The sequence below is a fragment of the Ammospiza nelsoni genome, chromosome 10 (genome assembly GCF_027579445.1).
Source record: "Ammospiza nelsoni isolate bAmmNel1 chromosome 10, bAmmNel1.pri, whole genome shotgun sequence".
NCBI lineage: Eukaryota > Metazoa > Chordata > Aves > Passeriformes > Passerellidae > Ammospiza > Ammospiza nelsoni.
Genome location: NC_080642.1, coordinates 1,498,431 through 1,520,176, shown reverse-complemented (window position 1 = coordinate 1,520,176; position 21,746 = coordinate 1,498,431). Strand labels below are relative to the sequence as shown.

General features: G+C 51.0%; 2 protein-coding genes across 2 annotated transcripts in view; one reads left to right on the top strand and one right to left on the bottom strand.

Annotated features, from left to right (window-relative positions):
- Nucleotides 1-14,947, bottom strand: part of RSRC1 (arginine and serine rich coiled-coil 1) — a 99,100-nt gene extending 84,153 nt beyond the window's left edge. The window contains exons 1-5 of the mRNA XM_059479459.1: nt 14,615-14,947; nt 13,913-14,397; nt 13,384-13,432; nt 12,835-13,028; nt 10,121-10,240 (exon numbers count right to left, since the gene is read on the bottom strand). Of these exons, the coding sequence (XP_059335442.1) occupies nt 10,121-10,240; nt 12,835-13,028; nt 13,384-13,432; nt 13,913-14,397; nt 14,615-14,947 (1,181 nt within the window). The remainder of the gene's footprint in view (nt 1-10,120; nt 10,241-12,834; nt 13,029-13,383; nt 13,433-13,912; nt 14,398-14,614) is intronic.
- Nucleotides 14,948-15,570: 623 nt separating this feature from the next.
- On the top strand, nt 15,571-20,073 carry SHOX2 (SHOX homeobox 2). Its single transcript, XM_059479452.1, has 4 exons — nt 15,571-16,013; nt 17,007-17,215; nt 19,509-19,566; nt 19,652-20,073. The coding sequence occupies exons 1-4, from the start codon at nt 15,746-15,748 to the stop codon at nt 20,071-20,073; spliced, it is 957 nt and encodes a 318-aa protein (XP_059335435.1). The 5' UTR covers nt 15,571-15,745.
- Nucleotides 20,074-21,746: the final 1,673 nt, after the last annotated feature.

Below are 21,746 nucleotides of genomic sequence, written 5' to 3'. Positions count from 1 at the left end.
AGTTTGCTGCCAGTGCTCCCGAGTGGCTCCTGTAGCTCACAGTGCCCTGCAGATGGTTGTGATTACACCCCAGACCCTCCCAGGCACTCTCCTAAAGGGATCTCGCGTTCAGCCCCACAGAGAGGGGCAGATAAACCCCTCCAGGCTGATTCCACCTCTCCAAACAGGAGAGGGTTTCGAGCCACGACATTTCCAATGGAAATACTGCTGCCTGCACTGACCCAACACAGACCTGGGATTATTCCTGCTGCTGGGAGATGCCCTTGGATGTCAGTGCTGTCAGCAGCTGGGGAATGGATGCCCCAGACTCCCAAACCCTGGGGAACAGCAGGGTTTGCCTGCTCCTGGCTCCCTCTCCCAACACAGCCCTGGTTCCTCAGAGATTCCCTGCGCTGTCCCAGGGCACAAACTCCCCCTGGGAGCCAGGAGCTGGTGAAACCCTGGGAGCTGGATCAGGAACAAATGACTGAAGAAAGGTGCTGCAGCTGAACACAAGGCACAGCACTGAGGCTGCTGAAGGGGCTCTGGGAGAAGGTTTGGGTTCCCGGGAAGCCGATGTGCCGTGAGAAGGGCCGGCGATGAAAGCGCACCCGGCCCCACAGAAATCCAAACACAGCCACAGACACAATTATTTTACTAATTGCTAATGAATACAGTCAAGTGGCTTCAAAAAGCCAAACTTTGCTTGGACTACTTCAGGTTTTGACCTCTGCAGGAGCAAATGCATTTCAAACTGGAGCCCACCAAAACTGATTAACGGCGCCAGCCAAGGCCAGCGCGGAGCAGGAGCTTTTTTCCATCTATCACATGGCCCCAAGGATAGTTAAATGAACCTTAAAATGGCTACAAACAGCTCAATGACTACACAGAGTCCTGCCAATTAGAAATAATTAGGCAGTCATTTTGGTGGTAAGTCTTTTTAAGTGCATACATAATGATGCAATGATGCTTATTAGCGAGCTCATAGGAGCTCTGCTCAAACAGCCTGGAATAATTATGCAACTATCACAAAGCCTTGCACATCTCTGTACTTCACCTTAATGCATTTAAAAATCCACTTCATTACCTCCAGTAATTAATCCTCCATTAATTGCAGGAAAAGCCCAGTTTACCGTGCTTCGTTTCTAATTATCTTATAAATAGTTATGGTTCTAATTAATGTGTTCATTAAGCTGAATATCTTTCTCAAAGCCATGCTCAGAGCAAAGGTTCTGCTTTTGAGAGAAAAAGCCTAACTAGCCATAAGGTGAGGCCATTTTGGTTGTATTTGCTTTTATTTTAGTATATTCAACCTCCTAATTGGCATTTAAAATCTAATTTGGAAGAACTTCAAGAAGACTATATAGGAGAAAAATAGGAAAAGGCTTTGCTTTTTTTTCACCCATTCTCCAATCAAGAAGCTCAGAGCTTTAACAGGAAAACTTTTAGCATCTCTTTTTGATATAGACTGGGAACAGATTTTCAGTGCTGTGCCACAGATTAATTTAAATTCTATCACAATTCAGTTGATCCCTCCATGTTTCCATAGAGGGGAAACAAAAACCATGGAAGAAAAATAGATACCTAAGAGTTTATACAGAATTACATAATAAACCCAAACTGCTGGCCTTGCCTTCATTTCTAGGATATAAATCCATGGCACAGAATTACAACCAGAATTTACATCAGTTATTTGAGCTGAGCATGACCTGACCCTTTAAATTCATTGAGAGGTTGCCTTCCTAAGAGATATGGATATGATCCAATAAAAAACACAACTGGAGAATCTCTTACAATAACACCTATGGATAAAGTATTAAATACCCCATTGAAACACAATTCCCAGGATTTTGGGGCTTTGCACGTAAGAATTTTGCAGAAAACTTGAACTCAAAATATAATTCTACAGGAGTACAATAAAAATATTTTAGTTATAGCTACAATTATGGTATAGATACTAAATTCCCATATCTTTCTAGATTTCAGTTTTTTAAATATATATTATATATCTAATACACCTGTCTTTGGTTACACTGTGCAAAAACAAATCCAAATTTTCCCATCTTTTTATTACCCTCACCACATATTTAACATTAAATATTTTGTTCAAAGAATTGTTCTTATTCTATTTTAATACAGCAAAAGGACAAAAGCTTTCCACGTGCCTGTAATTATCCCATTTTTTTGGGGAACATTTTCTTTCTAGAATGTCCCAGCTTGGGAAAATCTGGAATCACTGAACTCAGGTGCAGCTTTGCCACGGCTCTGCCAGGGCTGGGGTTTGATGCCAATAAAGCTGCACCAGGAGCAGATGAATTATCAGCTCTACACTTGCTCTGGAATTTTTGGGAGCCTCAGCATTGGGAACTGGGAAAATGTAAAATCTCAGGAGCTCAGATGTGGGAGGAGAAGCAGCAGCACAAAGGACAAAAGGACAGCCAGGGAGGGGCAGGATAGCAGAGTTTTAATCAAATTAATCATGGACTCACTCCCAGAGCACACTTTGGGAATGGCACAAAATGGATTTTTATGGGATAAGGTTTGATACAAGGCCCCCAAACCCTGCCTGCAGCAGTGACTGCCCTGCCCACACACAGCCATGTCCTGGTAAGGAGCAGTGCCTGGAATCCAGAAATACTGACAGCAAAGGAGTCCAGGGCATGGATGCTGGTTTATAGACAATCATGGCATACTTTGGGTTGGGAGGGACCCTAAAGCTCATCCACACCCACGGCAGGGACACCTCCCAGTGTCCAGCCTGGCCTGGGCACTGCCAGGGATGCAGGGGCAGCCCCAGCTGCTCTGGGAATCCCATCCCAGTGCTACCCACCGTCCAGGGAACAATTCCTTCCCAAAATCCCATCCCAGTGCTACCCACCCTCCAGGGAACAATTCCTTCCCAAAATCCCAGCCCAGTGCTACCCACCCTCCAGGGAACAATTCCTGCCCAAAATCCCAGCCCAGTGCTACCCACCGTCCAGGGAACAATTCCTTCCCAAAATCCCATCCAGCCCTGCCCTCTGGCAGTGGGAATTCATCCCCCCCTTGCTCTATCACTCCACACCCAACATAACCTCTCCATATCACTTTTTTGGCAGAAATCCGCCTTTTTTGTCTTCATCATTTTAACCAGATTCTGTTCCTGCCATACATTATCAGAATTAGAAAAAGTGAAAGAAGGGAATAAAGAGTAAATTTTTACTACTAAACTCTGCTATTTTGTGTTTCACAGTGGGGAAAAAATCACTCCTAGAAATGAACCCTGGAAAGAGCAACAATTTACAGAGCAAAGAGGGTTTTGGATTACCAGGGCATCCTCAAGACATCTGCTTTTGCAGGGCTGCCTCGAGAAACTCGAGCTCTGCAGCAAAGAAAAAACAGATTCTGTTTCATGGCCAGAGCTTTGGTAGCAGATGAAAAAGAGAATTTAAAAAAAAATTAAAATATATGTAGTGGTTTAGAATGTAGACACGCCGAAATCAAAAAGTCAGTTCCTCACTGAGGGGAGTTCCTTTTCCAAACAGAAAACTGAAGCACTAAAAACCCCCACAACCTGCAAAGACCCCGGAAGAGTGAGAGGTTCTGGAGCAGTAAACAGCTCTGCTTTAAACACATTTTGTGTACCCACCACCTGGGCTGCACAAAAACCAACTTTCCCTGCAATCAGACTCGAGCCTGAGCTCCAATGAGCAGCACTTCTGCATTCAGAGCTTTTTTAAGGCTCCTTTTTTTGGTTTTATACCAATGAAAAGCATCAAAGCAGCTGTCACTCGCAGCTCTGTGCCTTTATTGATAACTGGAGGGCCCCTGGCGTTGCCTTGTGAAGTTTAATTTCCCAAAGTGGTCAATTAAGGGTGGGCAATGAGCTCAGCAGTGCCTACTGCTCCAGGATATCCTCACTGCTCCTGCTCCACCTCTGGGCCTTTCCTGGACAGCCACGGACACAAACTGATCAATCCTCTTGAAAAAGTCACTTATTGCAACAAAAGAATAGGATATTTTTAGAGGCTGGTGCTGATACAACCTGGAACGCAACAAGATCCTAAATAAAAACTGCAGGGCTGGATTTACTGGGGGATAAACAAACAAGAGCTGACATTACCATCAGCAGGATCACACTCAGTAACATCAATTCCACCCTCCTGCCCCAAGCTTTTATTTGAAGTTTCATGAAAGAAATGCTGCAATATCTTAATTAAATTTATTTGCTAATGGACCAAAGGCTTAAAACTTTCCCAGCAGTAAAAAGAGAGAACATGTAATATTTACACTGATTCCTCACATAATTGCATCTGAGTGGGTTAACCTGAGGAGCAAGGACAGGGGAAAAAAATATCCTAAGCTGCAGATCAATACTTGAAAGGAACAGTAACTCCAGTGGCCACAACCAGGCAAAAAATTAAGCAATCCTAAGAATTAATCACAAGAATAAAATTACAGAGGCATGGAATGGCTTGGAATTTCAAAAGCAATGTTCTAATTAAACAGCACTGCTTGATTTCTGCCAGGACTCCTGTCTGCTTCTCTTTGGAAAACTCCTCCCTTGGCATTTCCGAAGGGATTTCCCAGCTGCAGAGGGCGCAGCTGTGTCCCTGCGTGCCCAGGTGTCCTGCAGCAGGAGCAGGGCCCTGCCTGTCCCTGTCCCATCCCTCTGAGCCAGTGCTGCTGCTCCCAGCCCAGTGCCAGTCCCGGTGCCACCCTCCCAGCACACACAGCTGCTGCATGGGCAGCCCAAACCCTCCCCTCTGTGCCCAGCTTGTCCTGTTCCTGAACTGCCACCATCAGCTGTGCCAGCGCTCAGTGCCACAGCCAGACCTCTGCTCTCACCCGGAGCACCACCAGCTTTAATCCCACCGCTGCGGCACCCTCAAATTCACACCCCAACACCCCTAAAAACCAATCTGCTAACTCCACACCACTACAGTGGATCTCTGCCCACCACTGGACACATTCCATTCTTTTTTTTTCCACCAATCTCTCCTCTATATCCTCCTGTTCCTCCATAAACTCTCCATCACAATTTTACTCTTTATTTATCTGCTGTCCACTCAAAACATCCATCCCTTTTCATTTCCTCTCTCCTAAAAAGCTTTCTTTTCCTTTTAGGCCAATGCTGTTTGAGGAAATCCCTCCTGAAGTTTTCATAATGAAGCCCCTGCTCTGTAATCCATGAAAAGCTCTCCACCAGCGTGTGCTGAGCAGGACAGACAGACACAAAATTACTACAAATTGTGTCTTGATCCACTAGTTGTTATCAGCTCTGAGGTCTGATAGGCCTGGTTTTAATGTGGAAAGACTCCAGCATTTCAATCCCACACTAAGATAATTGCATGGAAAAAAGGAGATTAACTGAGACAGGTACCAGTAACACAAATACAAAAGCATTCAGTGATGCCATCTTTAAAAAGTCTTACAAACTGTGCAGTACCAACCCTTGAATAAAATATATAACAGCAATTTTTTTTTTTAAGAAGGGATTATAAGGGAAACTCTCAAAGACCCCAAAAACCATAATCAGTGGGGTTTTACTATCAGGTATTTAATGACTCTTCTCACAGTGCACTTGAGGACTCTGGGTTTAAGTAGCACAAATTAACTGCTAACCACAAAGAACTGTGCCAGGCTGAGCCCAGGTTAATTCCAGCTCCCACTGCTGGCACGGTGGCAGCTGCTTTTGCATCCCCAAACCCAAAGCTGTGCCAAAGGTTTGGGGTTTGCCCTAAGCAGCAGCTCCCCTGCCCTGGCTGCAGTAACCTGCACATGAAATAATCAGACTGGAGGAATGGGAAAGAAACGAGATGTAAAACCTGATCCAACACCTCCTTCAGCCACACTGCCAAGGATCAGCTCTCCAGGCAGGATTACTTCCCATATAATCTTTTTTTCTTCTTCAACATGTACAGATGCACTCGCTGGTTTTGTGTAGATTCTTAAGTTGAAGTGCATTAAAGATATTTTAAGGCAGCAGTTTGCAGTTTAACATAATGGGAGAAGCCAAAGCCATTTGGCAGACAATAAAGCAAACCTGCATATTCACAGGCAGTCCCAGGATTGGCTGAAATCAGGGAATAAAGGTCAACATTTTTTGGTTAATTCTATTTAAAGCTCCGTGAATTAGAAGATCTGTGCAGCAAGTTCTGCTGCAGAGTATTTTCTACGTGATTAACTGGCAGAACAATCACAGTGGAAACTCTCTCAGTATTCCCAGGGCTCCATCCAGCCCAGAATCCTGCAGGAGCCACAGCAGCAGAATATTCTAATAAGAACTCCCCTAATCTTCACCCAGCAATAATTTCAAGATGATATTATTATTCTCATTTCCTTGAATAATATCCATACTCCAGGGCCATTTTCCTTCTCATATTCAATATGGGGCATGCTCCTATCAAGATTCCTTTCCTCATATCCTGTCACGGTATCAATCACTGCCTGCTGTCCACTCAATCCACTTTTGATTTATCAGCCCCGTCTGCCTGGACTCCATAACTCGACCCAAACCATTTTAGCAAGACAGTGACAAATAACACCCAGGATCACATCAACCTGTTCCACTTAGTAAACTAAGGAACAGGAACTGTGACATCCCTCCATAAGTATTCCCTGCTATTCCCCAGCCTGATGTATATTAATGAGGAGCTGCTATTTGAAATGCTCCTTCCACATCAGCATCTAATATGATCAAATTAGGAAATGGGATGATTTATTAAATTCTGTGGAGCTGAAATATTCCTTCCCAGCTCTGGATGCCTGGCTGCAGAGAGGGAGCTGTTGCTTCCAATTTTTCCACAGGAGGATGTGCCCGCGCTTCGCAGACGAATTATTGGCTTTAAAAAGATTGTGAGGAGGCAAAATGTTATTAAGCAAATGCTCAGTAAAACAAACTAAATCGGTTTTAAAATTCCTAATTTAATGTAAATCTTGGTTGTTTCTGCTGAAATTCAGTTTGTGATCTTATTAAGTCGTATTTGCATTGTACTCCCTCACTGTAGGACAGCTTGGAATTTATAGCATTACTGGGAAGCTCCACTTTTCTGACTCTAAAAATGCATCTAAAACAGGATAATTATAATATGCACAAGTTTTCTTATCTTCTCAAATAAAACACAACCACTACTGGGAAGCTCCACTTTTTTCACCCAAAAAACTGCATCTAAAATAAAACAGCCAACACACACAAATTTTCTTATTTTCTCAAATAAAACACAACTGTTATTAGGAAGCTCCACTTTTTAACTCTAAAAATGCATCTAAAATAGGATAATTATAATATGCACAAGTTTTCTTAACTTCTCAAAAAAAAGTACATGCAATACTGGGAAGTCCCACTTTTTTCACCCTAAAAATGCATCTAAAATAAAATAACCACAATATGCACAAGTTTTCTTCTCCAATAAAGTACAAGGAATCAGTTCAGGTTGCAAACAACACCTATTTAAAATATCTTACACATATCATTATAAAAATCCAACTTTTCAAAGTAAAACTTGATCTATCTCAGTGCTTTGCACTGCTGGAGATCTGTAAATCACCTGCTCAAATAAAACACCTGTGTTAGAGAAGTTATTAAAAAACACATTACTTTTAACACCACCTTCAGTACCTTGAAAAACAAATTCAAAGAAGATTGTGGGGAGAAAAGATGTTACAGGATGGAGAATCTGTGCCACCTGCATGATTTATACCAAAAACAATTCCAGGCATTTAAAGAGACCACAAAAAAAACCTTAACTTCCAACAGGAAGGTGATTTTCTAGAGGCAGACTCCTAATAAATAAAATAAAATTTACAAATTTAGTTTTTCTGGGCTCCTAAAGGGGATAATCCTCTGGGGGTGCAGCAGGAGGTACAAACCAGGGCTGATCTCCCCTTTCCAGGTGGGAAACAGCTTTTCCTTACTCCCTGGCAATGCAGGAGATCCCCAGGAATATTCCCCTGGATAACCCTTTCCTCACCACAGGAACACAGGGGCTGCCTGAGCTCCTCTGGAGCCTTTTATGAATTATTGATTAATTATTTACAAGTGGTTTCTTCAGGATTTGCCTTGAAAAGCCATAGGAAAATAAGTTGTGCTGCCCTGAACAAATAAAAATTTGGAATTACAGCTGGAATCCATAAGAACTCCAGGCCAGCACTAGAAACACACACATTTTCCAGGACAAACATTGTCACACCTGTCCCAGGTGGGGCAGAGATGGGGAACCCTCAATCCCAAACCATCTTTTCCCACCATCTTTATTTTTAGGTTTATTTTTTTACCCCTCCATCACATTCCCTCTCTCCCCCACAATCTCTTTTCCAGCCTGAGGAATCCTGAACTCCTTGGAAAGCTGGAGAGCCCCTGGGTTGAGTGATTTTGAGGCAGAAAAGGGATTATTTGGCATCACTGACAAGCAGGGCAGGCACAGGCCTGGAGTAGCAGCTTTGTGCTAAACCAAGATTTAACTCCCCAAAATCAGATTAATGCAGAGCTGCTCAATGCCACACTACAGCAGAAAAAATTACAATAAAGGATGAAATGGGTCCTGTTGGGTTTAACTTCAAGCTTTTGGGGTCCTGTGGGATCATTTGGGCTGTTATTTAGCAATATTTTCCCTCTGTGGGTGTGAACAGAAGCAGCATTTAAAGGAATGTGCAGCTCTACCCCTCTGGTGCTGCACACTCTATATGTGAAATATTTGACAAACCAAATATTTAATACATAAAATACCCGATACATCAAATATTTGATACATTAAATATCTGATACATCAACTATTTAACACCAAATATTTCCTAGCAGTAGCCAGGTTTTTCAAGTTCAGGTGCCTAATTTCTATATATTGTAACCATGATTAAAATCAAATCCCTTGGAAAGATGACCACTAAACCACAGCTACTGAGAGCTGCAATTTATATTTATTATATATTATTGTATGACTATTAAGCCATAGCTAATGAGGTCTGTGATTTATTATATATTGTTTTATTATAATAAAAGCCATTTTAAATCAGTTTATCACACTTCCTAACACTGAGTATTTGAAAACTCTTCCCTTTTACTTCATTCTTCTGACATTTCTGTGGGTTCAAACTGATTTTCTTGGCAAAAAAAAAGTGGCTATTCACAGGAATACCTGCACAGCTCTGATGGGGAGGACACTCCAGGAGAGGTCAGGCAGTTTAATTTCTAAATTTATTTCTAACTCTAAATAATCAAATTTCTACTACAAAGGCACTGCAGCAATAAAGGGTCCAAGCAACTCTTCCAGTGAACAGCTGGGAATAAGTCATGGCACAGCACAAAGAGGAGAAAGGGGAATATTCACATCTTTCAACAACAATTTTTCAACATTTACAGGCAACAGCTCTCCTGGTTTGGACATGGAAACCAAAGGTTTAACAAATTCTTAGTGCAAGCACACAAAATCACCCGGCTGAAGATTTTAAATAGGGACCCAAACAGCTTTGATCTGCCTGATCCACTCAATAATTAATTTCAAATCAATAGAAAATGCTAATTGGAAACCTGGTAGCCAGGATAAACTTCAGTTAAACCTCTTAATTGGAAAATACACACAAGCACAACTTGAGCATCTTTTAATTAAAGAAGAAAAGCAGATTTTATAATACCTTTTGCAACTTCTGGTTAAGATTTAAATATTTAAATTGTGAAATATTTGTTTGTCACAAACCAACGCATGCAAACTTTCACTGCAGACATCCTTAAATATTAATAAAAGACTGCATAACTAAAGACGTCCTTTTCTGAGAGGAACACAGGTGAGAAAATCAGTTTATTCTGAACTTCAGGGAGCCAGTGTTATGTGTGGGAATTATGGAAAGCAGGAATCAAAGGGAAAAAAAAAAAAACTAGACATTTCCAAATGATCGTATGACACTGAGAGACCCTATTTATGGGGGTTTTTGCTTGAATCAAATGCAAAATAAATATCTTATCTTCAAAAGTGTTCCACCAGGGTAACTGAAAGATTTAGTGCGTGGGAAGCACTGCAGAGACCCCAAATGAGGAATTCCAGGGATGTGTGGTGTGAACCATCACCTGCAGCCATTATTCCCATTGATCCCAAGCCCAGTCATTCTGGCAGGATTTTCCAGGAATGTTTTTCCAATAAAACACCACTGCTGTTTTTCCTACTCTTACCTCCTGGTCCTGCTCTTTGACCTGGACCTTTGGGATCTGTAGGATTTGCCTCTGCCCCGGGAGCGGCTGCGCTTCCTCCTGGAGCCGTAGGAGGAGCTGCTGCTGGATCTGTGTCTGCGCCTGCAACAGAGCTGGGGTGAGCCTGGCGCTGCCAAAATACCCCAAAACAGCAAAAACAACCCCAAGGAGTCCCGAGGAAACAGAGCTGGGGGGAGCCTGGCGCTGCCAAAATACCCAAAAACAGCAAAAACAACCCCAAGGAGTCCTGAGGAAACACAGCCAGGGGAGCATGGCACTGCCAAAACACCCCAAAAACAGCAAAAAAACCCCAAGAAGTCCTGAGGAAACAGAGCTGGGGTGAGCCTGGCACTGTCAGAATACCCAAAAACAGCAAAAAAACCCCAAGGAATCCTGAGAAAACAGAGCAGGGGTGAGCCTGGCACTGACAAACACCCCAAAAACAGCAACAAACCCCCAAGGAGTCCTCAGAAAACACAGCTAGGGGGAGCATGGCACTGCCAAAACACCCCAAAAACAGCAAAAACAACCCCAAGGAGTCCTGAGGAAACAGAGCTGGGGTGAGCCTGGCACTGTCAGAATACCCAAAAACAGCAAAAACAACCCCAAGGAATCCTGAGAAAACAGAGCGGGGGTGAGCCTGGCACTGACAAACACCCCAAAAACAGCAACAAACCCCCAAGGAGTCCTCAGAAAACACAGCTAGGGGGAGCATGGCACTGCCCAAAAACTCCAAAAACAGAGACAAACCCTCAGCAATCGCTGAGAAAACAGAGCCAGAGCTGAACACGGCACTGCTCTCCAAACCTCAACCAATTCCTGAGAAAACACAGCCAGGGGTGAGGCTGGCACTGCTCCCCAAACCCTAAAAAGCCATGACAAACCCCCAACAATTCCTGAGGAAACATGCACAGACTTGGGGGATTCCAGAAACCTCAAATCCCACTATTCCCCCATGGCAAATAATTCACATACACAGGGACGCTGCTACCCTAAAGAGTTGGTCCTCCAAAATCCACATCCCAGGCAAAAAATGAAGTTTGGGTGGGGTCCTTAACTACTATTAGTAGTACTCAGTTAATCAGTGTTGATTTACTTCATTTGAGTTCATTTAAGGGCAGTTCCCTCCTGAGTCCAATCAGGAATCAAAAGGGTCTCTTCCTTTTCCCCTCCCTCCCAGTTTTGTCTATTCCAAGAATAAATTCTCCTACACCAAGGAGAAAGGTGAAAGAAAAGATATTAACCCCAAAATCCAAATATTAACACTTCCTCCCCATCTCCCCAATAGTTAATTGATTAACAATTACAACCTCCCTATTTTTACATGTGATCAATATTAAAATGCAAAAAATATATTATATTATATTATATATTATATATTATATTATATTATATTATATTATATTATATTATATTATATTATATTATATTATATTATATTATATTATATTATATTATATTATATTATATTATATTATATTATATTATATTATATTATATTATATTATATTATATTATATTATATTATATTATATTATATTATGGAATTCAGGATGTGCTCAGGGATGGTTCAGCAAAGGCAAAGGGGCAGCAGGAGCTGCAATGCTGGGCAGGATACAAAAATTAATGCTGAAGAAGAGGGCTGCTCCTGGAAAGGGAATGTGATGTTCCTGCTGGACGAGGAACAGGAATTCCAGACACTGCTGCCTTTGATTCCTGGGGGTCAGGGATAAACCCACATGGAGCAGGGCCTGACCTGCCAGGAGCATTTGCCCTGCCCCAGGGACAGAGTCAGGATCCCAAAAGCAGAGCCCTGGATCATTCCTGGGTGCAGCAGGGATGCCCTGGGATCCCTGGAGCTGTGCTGGAATAGCGGGATCCAAGGTGCCCTGCCCTGGCCCTGGGGAGGATGGAGATCCCAGCAGGAGCAGGAGAAAGGGCTGGAAATGCACCCCTGAGGTTCATTCCCACCCTGCAGCCATTCCAGAAAGGCCTGGCAGGAGCATTTCCTCCTGGACACCAGGAGAGCTCTCCAGCTCCTCCTCCCAGTGAATTCACCAGCACAAGCCAGGCTGAGACAGCTGGGATGGAGCAGGGAGCTGCTGCAGGGCTGGAGCCAGGCTGGGACACCTGGGGGGGCTCACCTGGACAGGAGCAGCTCCAGGAGAGCTCAGAGCCCTGGCAGGGCCTGCAGGGGCTCCAGGAGAGCTGCAGAGGGACTGGGGACAGGGATGGAGGGACAGCACACAGGGAATGGCTCCCAGTGCCAGAGGGCAGCGATGGGTGGGACATTGGGAATTGGGAATTCCTGCCTGGGATGGGATTCCCAGAGCAGCTGGGGCTTGCATCCCTGGCAGTGCCCAAGGATGAGCTGGGAGCACCCTGCGGCAGAGGGACGTGTCCCTGCTGGCAGAAGAAAGGAAAAGTTATTTTGCTTCCTGGGGTTTCCCTGGGTTAAAGCAGAATTTCCCTTTGGACCTGCACATTCCCTGCCTTATTCCCCTGGGGAGAAGGAGGTGTCGGTATTTCTGGTCATGGTGGTGGGTTTGGGGTTTTATTTTGACAAAGTGAAAGCAGTTTCACATCTCTTAAGGTTCAGAACAACCTGTGTCATAACATCCCAACCCGTGGCATCCAAACCCTTCCAGCTTCCTGCTGTAACACGAAAGAGTTTCTAAAATCTCCGACAAATGCACCTTTTCTCATAGGAGTGGGACCAGGACGGGAGATCCCGGGAGCGCGACCTGGACCTGGATTTCCGGCCCGACTTTTTGCGGCTGTAGGCGCGGCTGTCCGAGGAGCTGCTGGAGGAGGAGCGCCGCCGGTGCTTCTTCTTCCTGCGGCTCCTGCCCTCCTCCTCCGTGTCCGAGGAGCGCCGGCCCATCCCGACCTGCACGGAACGCAGACGTGCCCAGCTGGGACAGGGCTGCTGCCTGCCCTGGCTTGGTTTGTATTTATCATATTAAAAAAATTAAATCAAAATACACCGTTCCATCTCCTGCTGTCCCTGTTCCCTGGAGCACAGCCCGACCCTCCCCGGCTGTGCCCTCCTGGCAGGAGCTGTGCAGAGCCACAAGGGCCCCTGAGCCTCCTTTGCTCCAGGCTGAGCCCCTGCCCAGCTCCCTCAGCCCCTCCTGGGGCTCCATTCCCTTCCCAGCTCCGCTCCCTTCTCTGCTCCTCCTCTTCCCAGCACAAGCGGCTCCAACTCGCTCAATTCCTCCATCCAAACTCTGGCCCATCCTCACACCTCCGGTCACCGGGGCGGCGCCTCCTGATCCACCGGGCAGCGAGCGCCTGCAGCGGAGAAAGGCAAACCCACCGTAAGGAGACGGAGAGTTCTCGGAGCACTGCCGGGAGCCGCGGGGCTCCAGGGAACAACACCCTCCGGGAGAGCGGCCCGGTCTGGGCACGGCACCCGCACCGGGGCAGCTCCCGGCAGCTCCCGAGCGGTCCCGGCCAGGCCCGGGGGCTCCGCGATCCCCCCGGAGCCGCTCCCCGCCACCCCGCAGCTCGAGGGACTCCTTCCCAAGGCCCAAGCCCTGCGCACGCCGGCGATGCCCAGCACAGCCGGGACCCCGTGAGGGCTCCGCCGGGGCCGGGACCGTGCCCCGCACCGCCCGCACCGGAGGCCGCTGAGCACAGCCGGCCCTGCAGCGGCCGCCGGCCGCCCTGCCGTGCCCTCGGGTGCCGGTGCGGCTGTGTCCCGTGTCCCTGTGTCCCTCCGTGTCCCTGTGTCCCCCCCTGTGCCCCCAATGCCCCCCGTGTCCCCCGTACCTGGCGGAGCCGCCGCGGCCCCGGTTCGAGCCCAGCGCCTTCCGGGGCGGCGGGCAGGCAGCGCCAATCCACCGCCGAGCGCGGCCAGGCGGCCGCAGCGAGCGCCGAGCCATCGATGGGGCGCGCCGGCGAGCGCCCACGCGGGACGGGCCGCGGTCGGGACCGGGGTCGGGCCGGGGTCGGGACCGGGGTCGGGCCGGGGTCGGGACCGGGTCCCGCTGCCCGCGGGCGTGCAGAGCCCACGGAGCACTGTCTGCACCGTGGCCGACACAGTGACCCACGGGCGCACGGCGTGACACGCCGCGGGTGAGGGGAGCGTGGTGGTCCCGAGGTCGGGGTCCCGCTGCCCACGGGGGGTGCAGAGCCCACGGAGCTCTGTCCCCACCGTGCCCAACACGGCGACCCACGGCGTATCCCCCCCGCCCCGTGTCCCGCCCGCCCCGTGTCACAGCGGCACGGAGCGGGTTTCGTTCCGTCCCGGAGAGCTAAGGGAGGTTCGGGGGTTTATGGCACCGAGAGCCGCCCCGCGGGCCGAGGGCAGCGCTCCACGCGCGGCGTGGGCACCGAGAGCCGCCCCGCGGGACGGAGCGCGCCTGGGCACGGACCGAGCCTGACCCACCGGGCCGGGCGGAGCCTCCGCCGGGCACCGAGCAGAAATGCAACAGAACGATCGCATCGCTCCGCTTAATTCGATTTTCCTACCGAATTTGGTTCGCTTAACGCGAGCTCCCGAGCGCGCGCTCCCCCGCCACGGGAGCGGCGGGACGCGCGTGGGGACAAACGAAATGTCAGGGCGGAGGGGCCGGAGAGGGTCACCGGGCCGGTCGGCAGCCGCGGCGGGCCCGTCACACCGAATGCCCCGGTGCTCGGTGCCCCGGGGACCGAAATGGCCCCGCGGGAGCGGCTCCCGGGCGGGCACCGGGACTCGCCGCCTGTCGCGACACGGTCGCGTGTGACCGGCTCGGAATGAACCCCGCTGCCACCCCCGGTGCCGACCCTGCCCCGGTAAATGAACGCTCCGTTATGTGCAGTCATCGCCCCAAAGGTCAATGAAAAATCGATACGCAGGCAAGAGTTAAACAATTCTGAATAATTTATTAGAATTTAGCGAAGGTGGGAAAGAGGCGCGCTCCGCCGACAAAAGTGCTCCGCGGTGGGATTTAAAAAAACAAAGGGACACCAATATCAGCGATATCGGCGCGTTCGGCGCTAATTCGGCGCTCGCTGCGCGGCCGCGGAAGGAGCGCGATGTCCCTCGCTGTCATTTGTCCCCTCGGCTTCTCGGGGCGCCCACGGCGGAACTTTCGCGGCTCCCGCGGGGCCGGGGCCGCCCCGGTTGGCCGTGCCCGCCCCGGTTGGCCGTGCCCGGGGCTGACCCGAGCGGCGCGGGGCGGTGCGCGGAGCCTGCGCGTCCCCGCCGCCCCCCCGCGCGTCCCGTGGCCACTCCCCCGCCGCCCCGGCCCCGCTCCGCGCCGCGCTCAGCCGGGACCTCGCGCACGGTCCCGCGCCTAATTAAATTAATTAGGGCGCAGCGCGCGGCGGGCGGGCGGTGCCGTGGCCGCAGTGCCCCGCGGCGGGCGGGCGGCCGGCGAGCACGGGAGGAAGGAAGGGAGGAAGGAAGGGGTCCATTCAGAGCTCCGAGGGGAGGTAATTCGCCGGGAACAAGGGGCCGGCTTTGCAAAGTATAAATAGTGCCACTTCAATCGCGGCGTCGCTATCAGACCCCGGGAGCCCTGCACGTCGGGCGGCACGGCCCGGCACGGCCCGGGGCGCCGCCGCCTCCCCGCCCCGTGGATGCCCGCCCGGGGAGCCGGGGCAGCGCGCCCCTGAGGCATGGAGGAGCTGACGGCGTTCGTCTCCAAGTCGTTTGATCCCAAAGCCAAGGAGAAGAAGGAGCTGATCACCTACCGCGAGGTGCTGGAGAGCGGGCCCCTGCGCGGTGGAGGCGGCCCGCGGGAGCCCGGCGGGGCGGCGGCCCCGGAGCCGGGCCGGGAGGACACGGGCAGCCCCGCGGCGCGGCCGGCCGGGCGCTCCCCGCCGCGGGAGCCCGACGCCGCCGCCGAGAGAGCGGCCGAGGCGGCCACCCCCAAGCTCAGCGACGGTAACGGCGGCACCGCGGGCTCCCCCTCGTCCCGTTCCCGTTCCCCGTCCCCCCTTCCCCCGTCGGGGTCGGTACGCGCGGGGCGGCCGCGGCCGCGGGGGGCCGGCGGGGAGGCAGCGCCCGGCGGTGATGGGCGGCTGCCCGGGCGCTCCCAGCCGCGGGAGATGGGCGGCCGGCCTCGAAGTTTTTAGATTAAAATATTTAAACCCGGATTTAACTTGCTCCGAACGCGATCTCGTTCCCCTTCCCGTTCGGCATCCCACGGGAAGCCGCGCCGCCAACGAAAGCCCGGCCCCGCGGGCCCGTTCGTTCCCCCGCGGCTCCGCGGACTCGCGTGGGGCCGGGCCGCGCTGCCCACGCTCGCCCCGCGCCTTCGGCAGATCCGCCCGCGGCCGTTCCGCGCGGCACCGCGGGGCCGGCACCGGGGCCGCCCGCCCGCCGCTCCCGGGCGCCGCGGGAAGCGGCCGGGCCCGCGCCCGTGGCCTCGGGGACCCGCGGGTCGCTGCCGCCCTTTTGTTCGGGCCGGCGGAGAGCCCGGAGCATCCCGGATCGGATGCCCGCGCTGAGCCGATCGGTGCGGCGGGACCGGGCCGGGCGGCCCCGGGGGTCGGGGCGCGGGCCGCGCTCTCCGGCCCGGGGCGCGTCTCCGGCCGCGAATTGACCGAGAGCAGCGGATCCCGGGGCGCGGAGGGGCCGCGGCGGCCGGCGGAGGCTCCGGGGACCTGTTGCTGCGCATCCCCCGGGGCCGCGGCGGGGCCGGAGGGGAGGGCTCGGTGCGGAGCCCGTTCCCCCGGTAGCGGTACCGGAGCCGGCGGCGGAGCCCGGCACGGCAGCGGCCTAGCGCGGCCCGGGCGCACAGGCCCCGCTCCCGGCTGCCCCGGCCCCGGGGCGCTCCCGCCCGCGTCCCCCCGGCCGCCGAGAGCGGCGGGAACGGGAGCGGCGCCAGCCCCGGTGCCCCCGGCCCCGCCGCTCTGACTGCTGTGTCGTGCCCAGTGTCCCCAGAGCTGAAGGAACGCAAGGAGGATGCGAAAGCGATGGAAGACGAAGGGCAGACGAAAATCAAGCAGAGGAGGAGCCGGACGAATTTCACCCTGGAGCAGCTGAACGAGCTGGAAAGGCTTTTCGACGAGACGCACTACCCGGACGCGTTCATGCGGGAGGAGCTGAGCCAGCGGCTGGGGCTCTCCGAGGCCAGGGTGCAGGTAGCCGGGGCCGTGCGGGTGCGTGTGCTCGGGGAGAGCCGGGGGGACGATGCGAACGAGCCCCATCCTTCTGGCAGGGCCCGGAGGCAGCTCCGCAGCTCCCCGGCTCCCAACTTCCCCCGCAGATCTGCCCGGGGCCTCGCAGGGCTTTGCGTGCCCGGGATTTGTGTCCCCCGGTTCTGCCGCGGTTTATCCCAGCCCCGCCGCCGTTCCATCCCCGCCTCGGCAGCCGCTCCCGGGGCCGCTGCTCGGCTCATCCATGGACAGCGATTCCCGTCATGGATGTGGCGAGCATAAACTGAATTAGACACCGCCGAGTGAAACAATGATAGAGGCGTTTTCTGCCCGTTTCGCCTCGTAATTCCTAAATGTTGAAACGGCACGAAAATTGAGCGAGGTGCTTTGTTGGGGTTTATGGAATACAGAAAGTCTGGGATTAACCCGAGACATTTTGAGCTTTCTGTCCTCCCGGGAAGCCGCGGCTTCTCTGGGTTTAACCTGCGCTTTGCACCCTCCCAAAGTTTTTCCAAACGGGTCCCTGGGCTGCTCCCTGCGAGTTCTGTCGGGATGAGCTGAGGAGAGGAGAGGAAGGGGAGATCCCTCAAATGAGAACAAATGTAGCTGCTCCGGTGTATTTCCGTTCTGAAAATAAAAGAAGAGAAAATGATGGTCATTATTTGCTGGAACACATGGAGAAGTTTTAGGCCCCGAACATCTGCAGCTGGTGGAAAGTATCGCTGTAACAGATACTCCCCCTCAATCTTTATGCTCGCAGGCACCATCTGCACCCGAGTATGCGCTCAGTCCTCGGGGGCTTTCCCTGCATCGCGTAAGGTTGTGAGGACAGAGGCAGAGCCGGCACGGGGAACCGAAAAACTCAATACGAGCAGCTTTTGTCAGAGCCTGAACCACCAAAAAAAAAAAAAAAATAGAAAGAGAAAAGAAAAAGAAATAAAAATTTAAAACTCTTCATTTTCCCTCTCTCCTCCCCCTCCTTTTATTTTTTGGTTGCTTTTTATCTTTTTTTTTTTTTTTTTTTTTTTCCTGGCTGCTCGGTTTTTGGTTGCTTGGTTTTTAATTGTGTTTGTTCGTGGTTTTTAAATTTGTTTTTTATTTCCGTTCACCAAACCCTAACAAAACCAAGGCAAAAAGTTGTTGGCTGTGGAAAATGGAGCAGGGAGGTGCTCGACAAAGGAGGCGGCGGCGGCGCATAATCCGCACTCCCATGATGCCAAATCGCAGGGTGCATAATAACTTTTGGAGATTTACATAGATTAAACCCATTCCCTAGAAATCCGCCCGGAAAAAAACCGCTTTTCAATAATATTTTGCCTCGTATCTGCTCTAATTTGTAAATGACGGAAGGCGCGTTTGTTTCCACGGGAGACTGAGGGCGAACGTGGCTCTCGGGCAGATTTTCCCTGGCTGGAGAAAATGACAGGGCGGGAGGAATTCCCGTTTATATTTGTCTCTTAAAGTAAGACCTCAAAAAATGCAATTTTTATCTATTTTTTTCTTTTTTTCTGGCCGCGGGGAAAGGATTCCTTGGCCGATGCGGCTGCTGGGATGCGCTGCAGAGCCCTGGGTTAAAACGGGGATGTTTTAGGACCGGCTCTCCCCCTTTCCCTCCCTCCTTTCCTAAAGCCAGCAGAACTTCGGGCTGGGAATTTATTTTAACGATTCCATTTCCAATATTAAAAGTACGTTCTTGTCTAACGGGGCAGCCTCTTCGGTGCAAGCAAATTAGATTATTATGATAATGAGATAATTATTCCGCTTCTGCGCTACACTCCAGTGAACAGAGAAATTCGAAACTTCTTTGTAGCGAAGCTTTTAGGACCGCGATTCTCCTCCACCCCCGCACAAAAAAAAAAAGACGATAAAAAGTCATAAAACCCTGTTGTCGTTGAGTTTTTCTGTAAGGCAGAACTAATTAATTTATTTATTAATGAGCACAGCTTCTCAGGCCATTACCGCCCGTCGGCAGCGGGTATCGAGGGCGATTCCAGCCTTTGGGAGTTGGTGCGGGAAGAGGAGCCGGGGCTGGGGCGATCATTTATCATTTCCCCGGGGGTGCGCGCCGCGTTTGCCCATTTTGGGGGCTTTGGGCTCCTTCCCTTCTGCCTCTCGGAGCCGGGGAGCGGGGGCTGCCCGGGCGGGGGGCGCACCCGCGCCCTTTGTCTGCGGGGTTCGGGGCATTTTCAATCATTTTTAATGATTATTACGGTTGTTATCGTTGTTGCTGTTGTCTTTCCGGGGCCGCCCTGACCCGCGTCCCGCTCCGCTCCCGCAGGTCTGGTTCCAGAACCGCCGGGCCAAGTGCCGCAAGCAGGAGAACCAGCTGCACAAAGGTAGCGGGCCGGGGGCGCGCCGCGGGCACGCGCGGGGGGCCGGGGCCGCGCCGCCCGGGCCTGACCGCGCCGTGCCCCCTGCCAGGGGTGCTGATCGGCGCCGCCACGCAGTTCGAGGCCTGCCGGGTGGCTCCCTACGTGAACGTGGGCGCGCTCAGGATGCCCTTCCAGCAGGCAAGTGCGCTCGGGAGCGCGGCGCGGGCGCGGCGCGGCCCCGCGGGTGACACGGGCCGCCCTCTCCGCTTGTCCCCGCAGGTGCAGGCGCAGCTGCAGCTGGACAGCGCCGTGGCCCACGCGCACCATCACCTGCACCCGCACCTGGCCCACGCCCCCTACATGATGTTCCCCGCGCCGCCCTTCGGGCTCCCGCTCGCCACCCTGGCCGAGTCCGCCTCCGCCGCCTCCGTGGTGGCCGCCGCCGCCGCCGCCAAGACCACCAGCAAGAACTCCAGCATCGCCGACCTGCGCCTCAAGGCCAAGAAACACGCCGCCGCCCTCGGGCTGTGACCGCGACGCCGCTGCTTTATTATTTTTTTTTTTTCCACAAAAAAAAAAAAAGGCGTAAAAAAGAGTTAAAAATAAAAGAAAAAGGAAAAAGAAACGAGGGAGAGGAGAAACGGACGGGAGATATATACTTATTTAAGGAATTAGAGGACGCGCAGCTGGGAAGTTCACAGGTTTTGAAACTGACCTTTTTCTGCGAAGTTCACTTTAATACGAGAAATTTGATAAGAGAGGCGGGCCTCCTTTCACGTTGCATCAGGTACTTGAGTTTAACAACCACGTCTGGAAAAGCGACAAAAAAAAAAAAAAAAAAAAGGATAAAAAAAGGAAAATAAAAAAAGAAAGAAAGACTACGAGGAACAGAAACAAAAAGGGGAAAAAAAAAAAAAGACAATGATTTCTCTGCGAATTTCTAATGGGAAACTGTCCGGGATACTTCCTCCAGCAGCATTCCGGGTTGCATGTATTTGTATTTCATTGATGGAGTCCTTTGATTCACTTGCACTTCACCCTCATCTTTAGTAGAAAAAAAAACCGAGACAACCACAAAAGCAAACAAACAAACGTGGCTGGGTTCTTTCTCCTTTAATCTTGGAGGGAAGCAGGCAGAGAGAGGCAGATCAAGCGCTACCTTCCCCACTCTCAAATCTTTGTTGGTCGTTTGCTGTCCCACCTCTGAAATAAAAGGGAGCGGAAAGCGCCAGGAGAGCGGAGTTTGCCTCCCTTTGCCGGGTCTCTCCTGTCCTGAGGGCAAAAGTAAATGGGGAAAAAAAGAGGAAAAGAAAAAAAAAAAAAGAGTATTTAATTCCCAACCACCACTTGACACCACGGCAATTTCCAATAAGAGGTACTGGGTACATGTAAAATATGTTGATACACACGAACAAAGTTTATTTTGGCTATAACTTGTGAATTGATAGTTGACTGTCAAACATTTACATTTTATCTCATAAAGGTGTATCTATTCACGTAACCTTGTGATTTTTTTGGTTATTATTATTATTATTTGAGAGACGTATAGCTATTTAACCTGGGGTACCCTGCAGTCAGTGATTGTTATCCCAGATTTCGCCATCTGACCCTCATGCTTATTGCCAAGACAGAGGGAAAGCTCTTCTACGCGAACTTTGGTATGGACGGGCTTTGTATCTATTTGTTCTCCATGAAAACAAAATTATTTATATTGACCATATTTTTTCTAGTGTATTTTAAGTTATTTTAAAAAGAAAAAAAGAGAAAAAAAAAAAAAAAAAGAAAGCAAGATGCTGTTATCTCATTGCATTTGTTGTCAGTACAATATATTTTGTTTCACTCAGGTTTGCTTCACCTTTTTTAATCCATTCTCGACGTCACGAATTTCAATAAGTGCCAAGTAATGAATTTAAGACACTTTGCCTATGGATGCCGGGGCCGGTCGGGGGCCGGTGCCCGGCCGGCGGCGATGTTCTTGCTTTCCCGTGTTCTCACCTCCTCTACATCTCGCACGTTCCTTCCCGCTCCGTAGATGTCGCGACACGCCGATAGCGCTCAGCACGACGAGGAAGCGCCGCTCGCCTCCGCGCAGCTTTTTTTTAAAACATTTTTTTATTTCCCCTCCACTTCCCGTGAGTTTCCCCCGAGTTTCGGCCGCGCAAACCGGGACGTTCGCGCTGGGCTTTGCTGCGGCGGCCGGGCCG

Excerpts from the sequence above, each read along its gene's own strand:
- SHOX2 (XM_059479452.1), top strand. The coding sequence starts at position 15,746 with ATGGAGGAGCTGACGGCGTTCGTCTCCAAGTCGTTTGATCCCAAAGCC. Across the intron at positions 17,216-19,508 it reads TCTCCGAGGCCAGGGTGCAG|GTCTGGTTCCAGAACCGCCG; the intron begins GTAGCCGGGGCC and ends CCGCTCCCGCAG. Across the intron at positions 19,567-19,651 it reads GGAGAACCAGCTGCACAAAG|GGGTGCTGATCGGCGCCGCC; the intron begins GTAGCGGGCCGG and ends GCCCCCTGCCAG.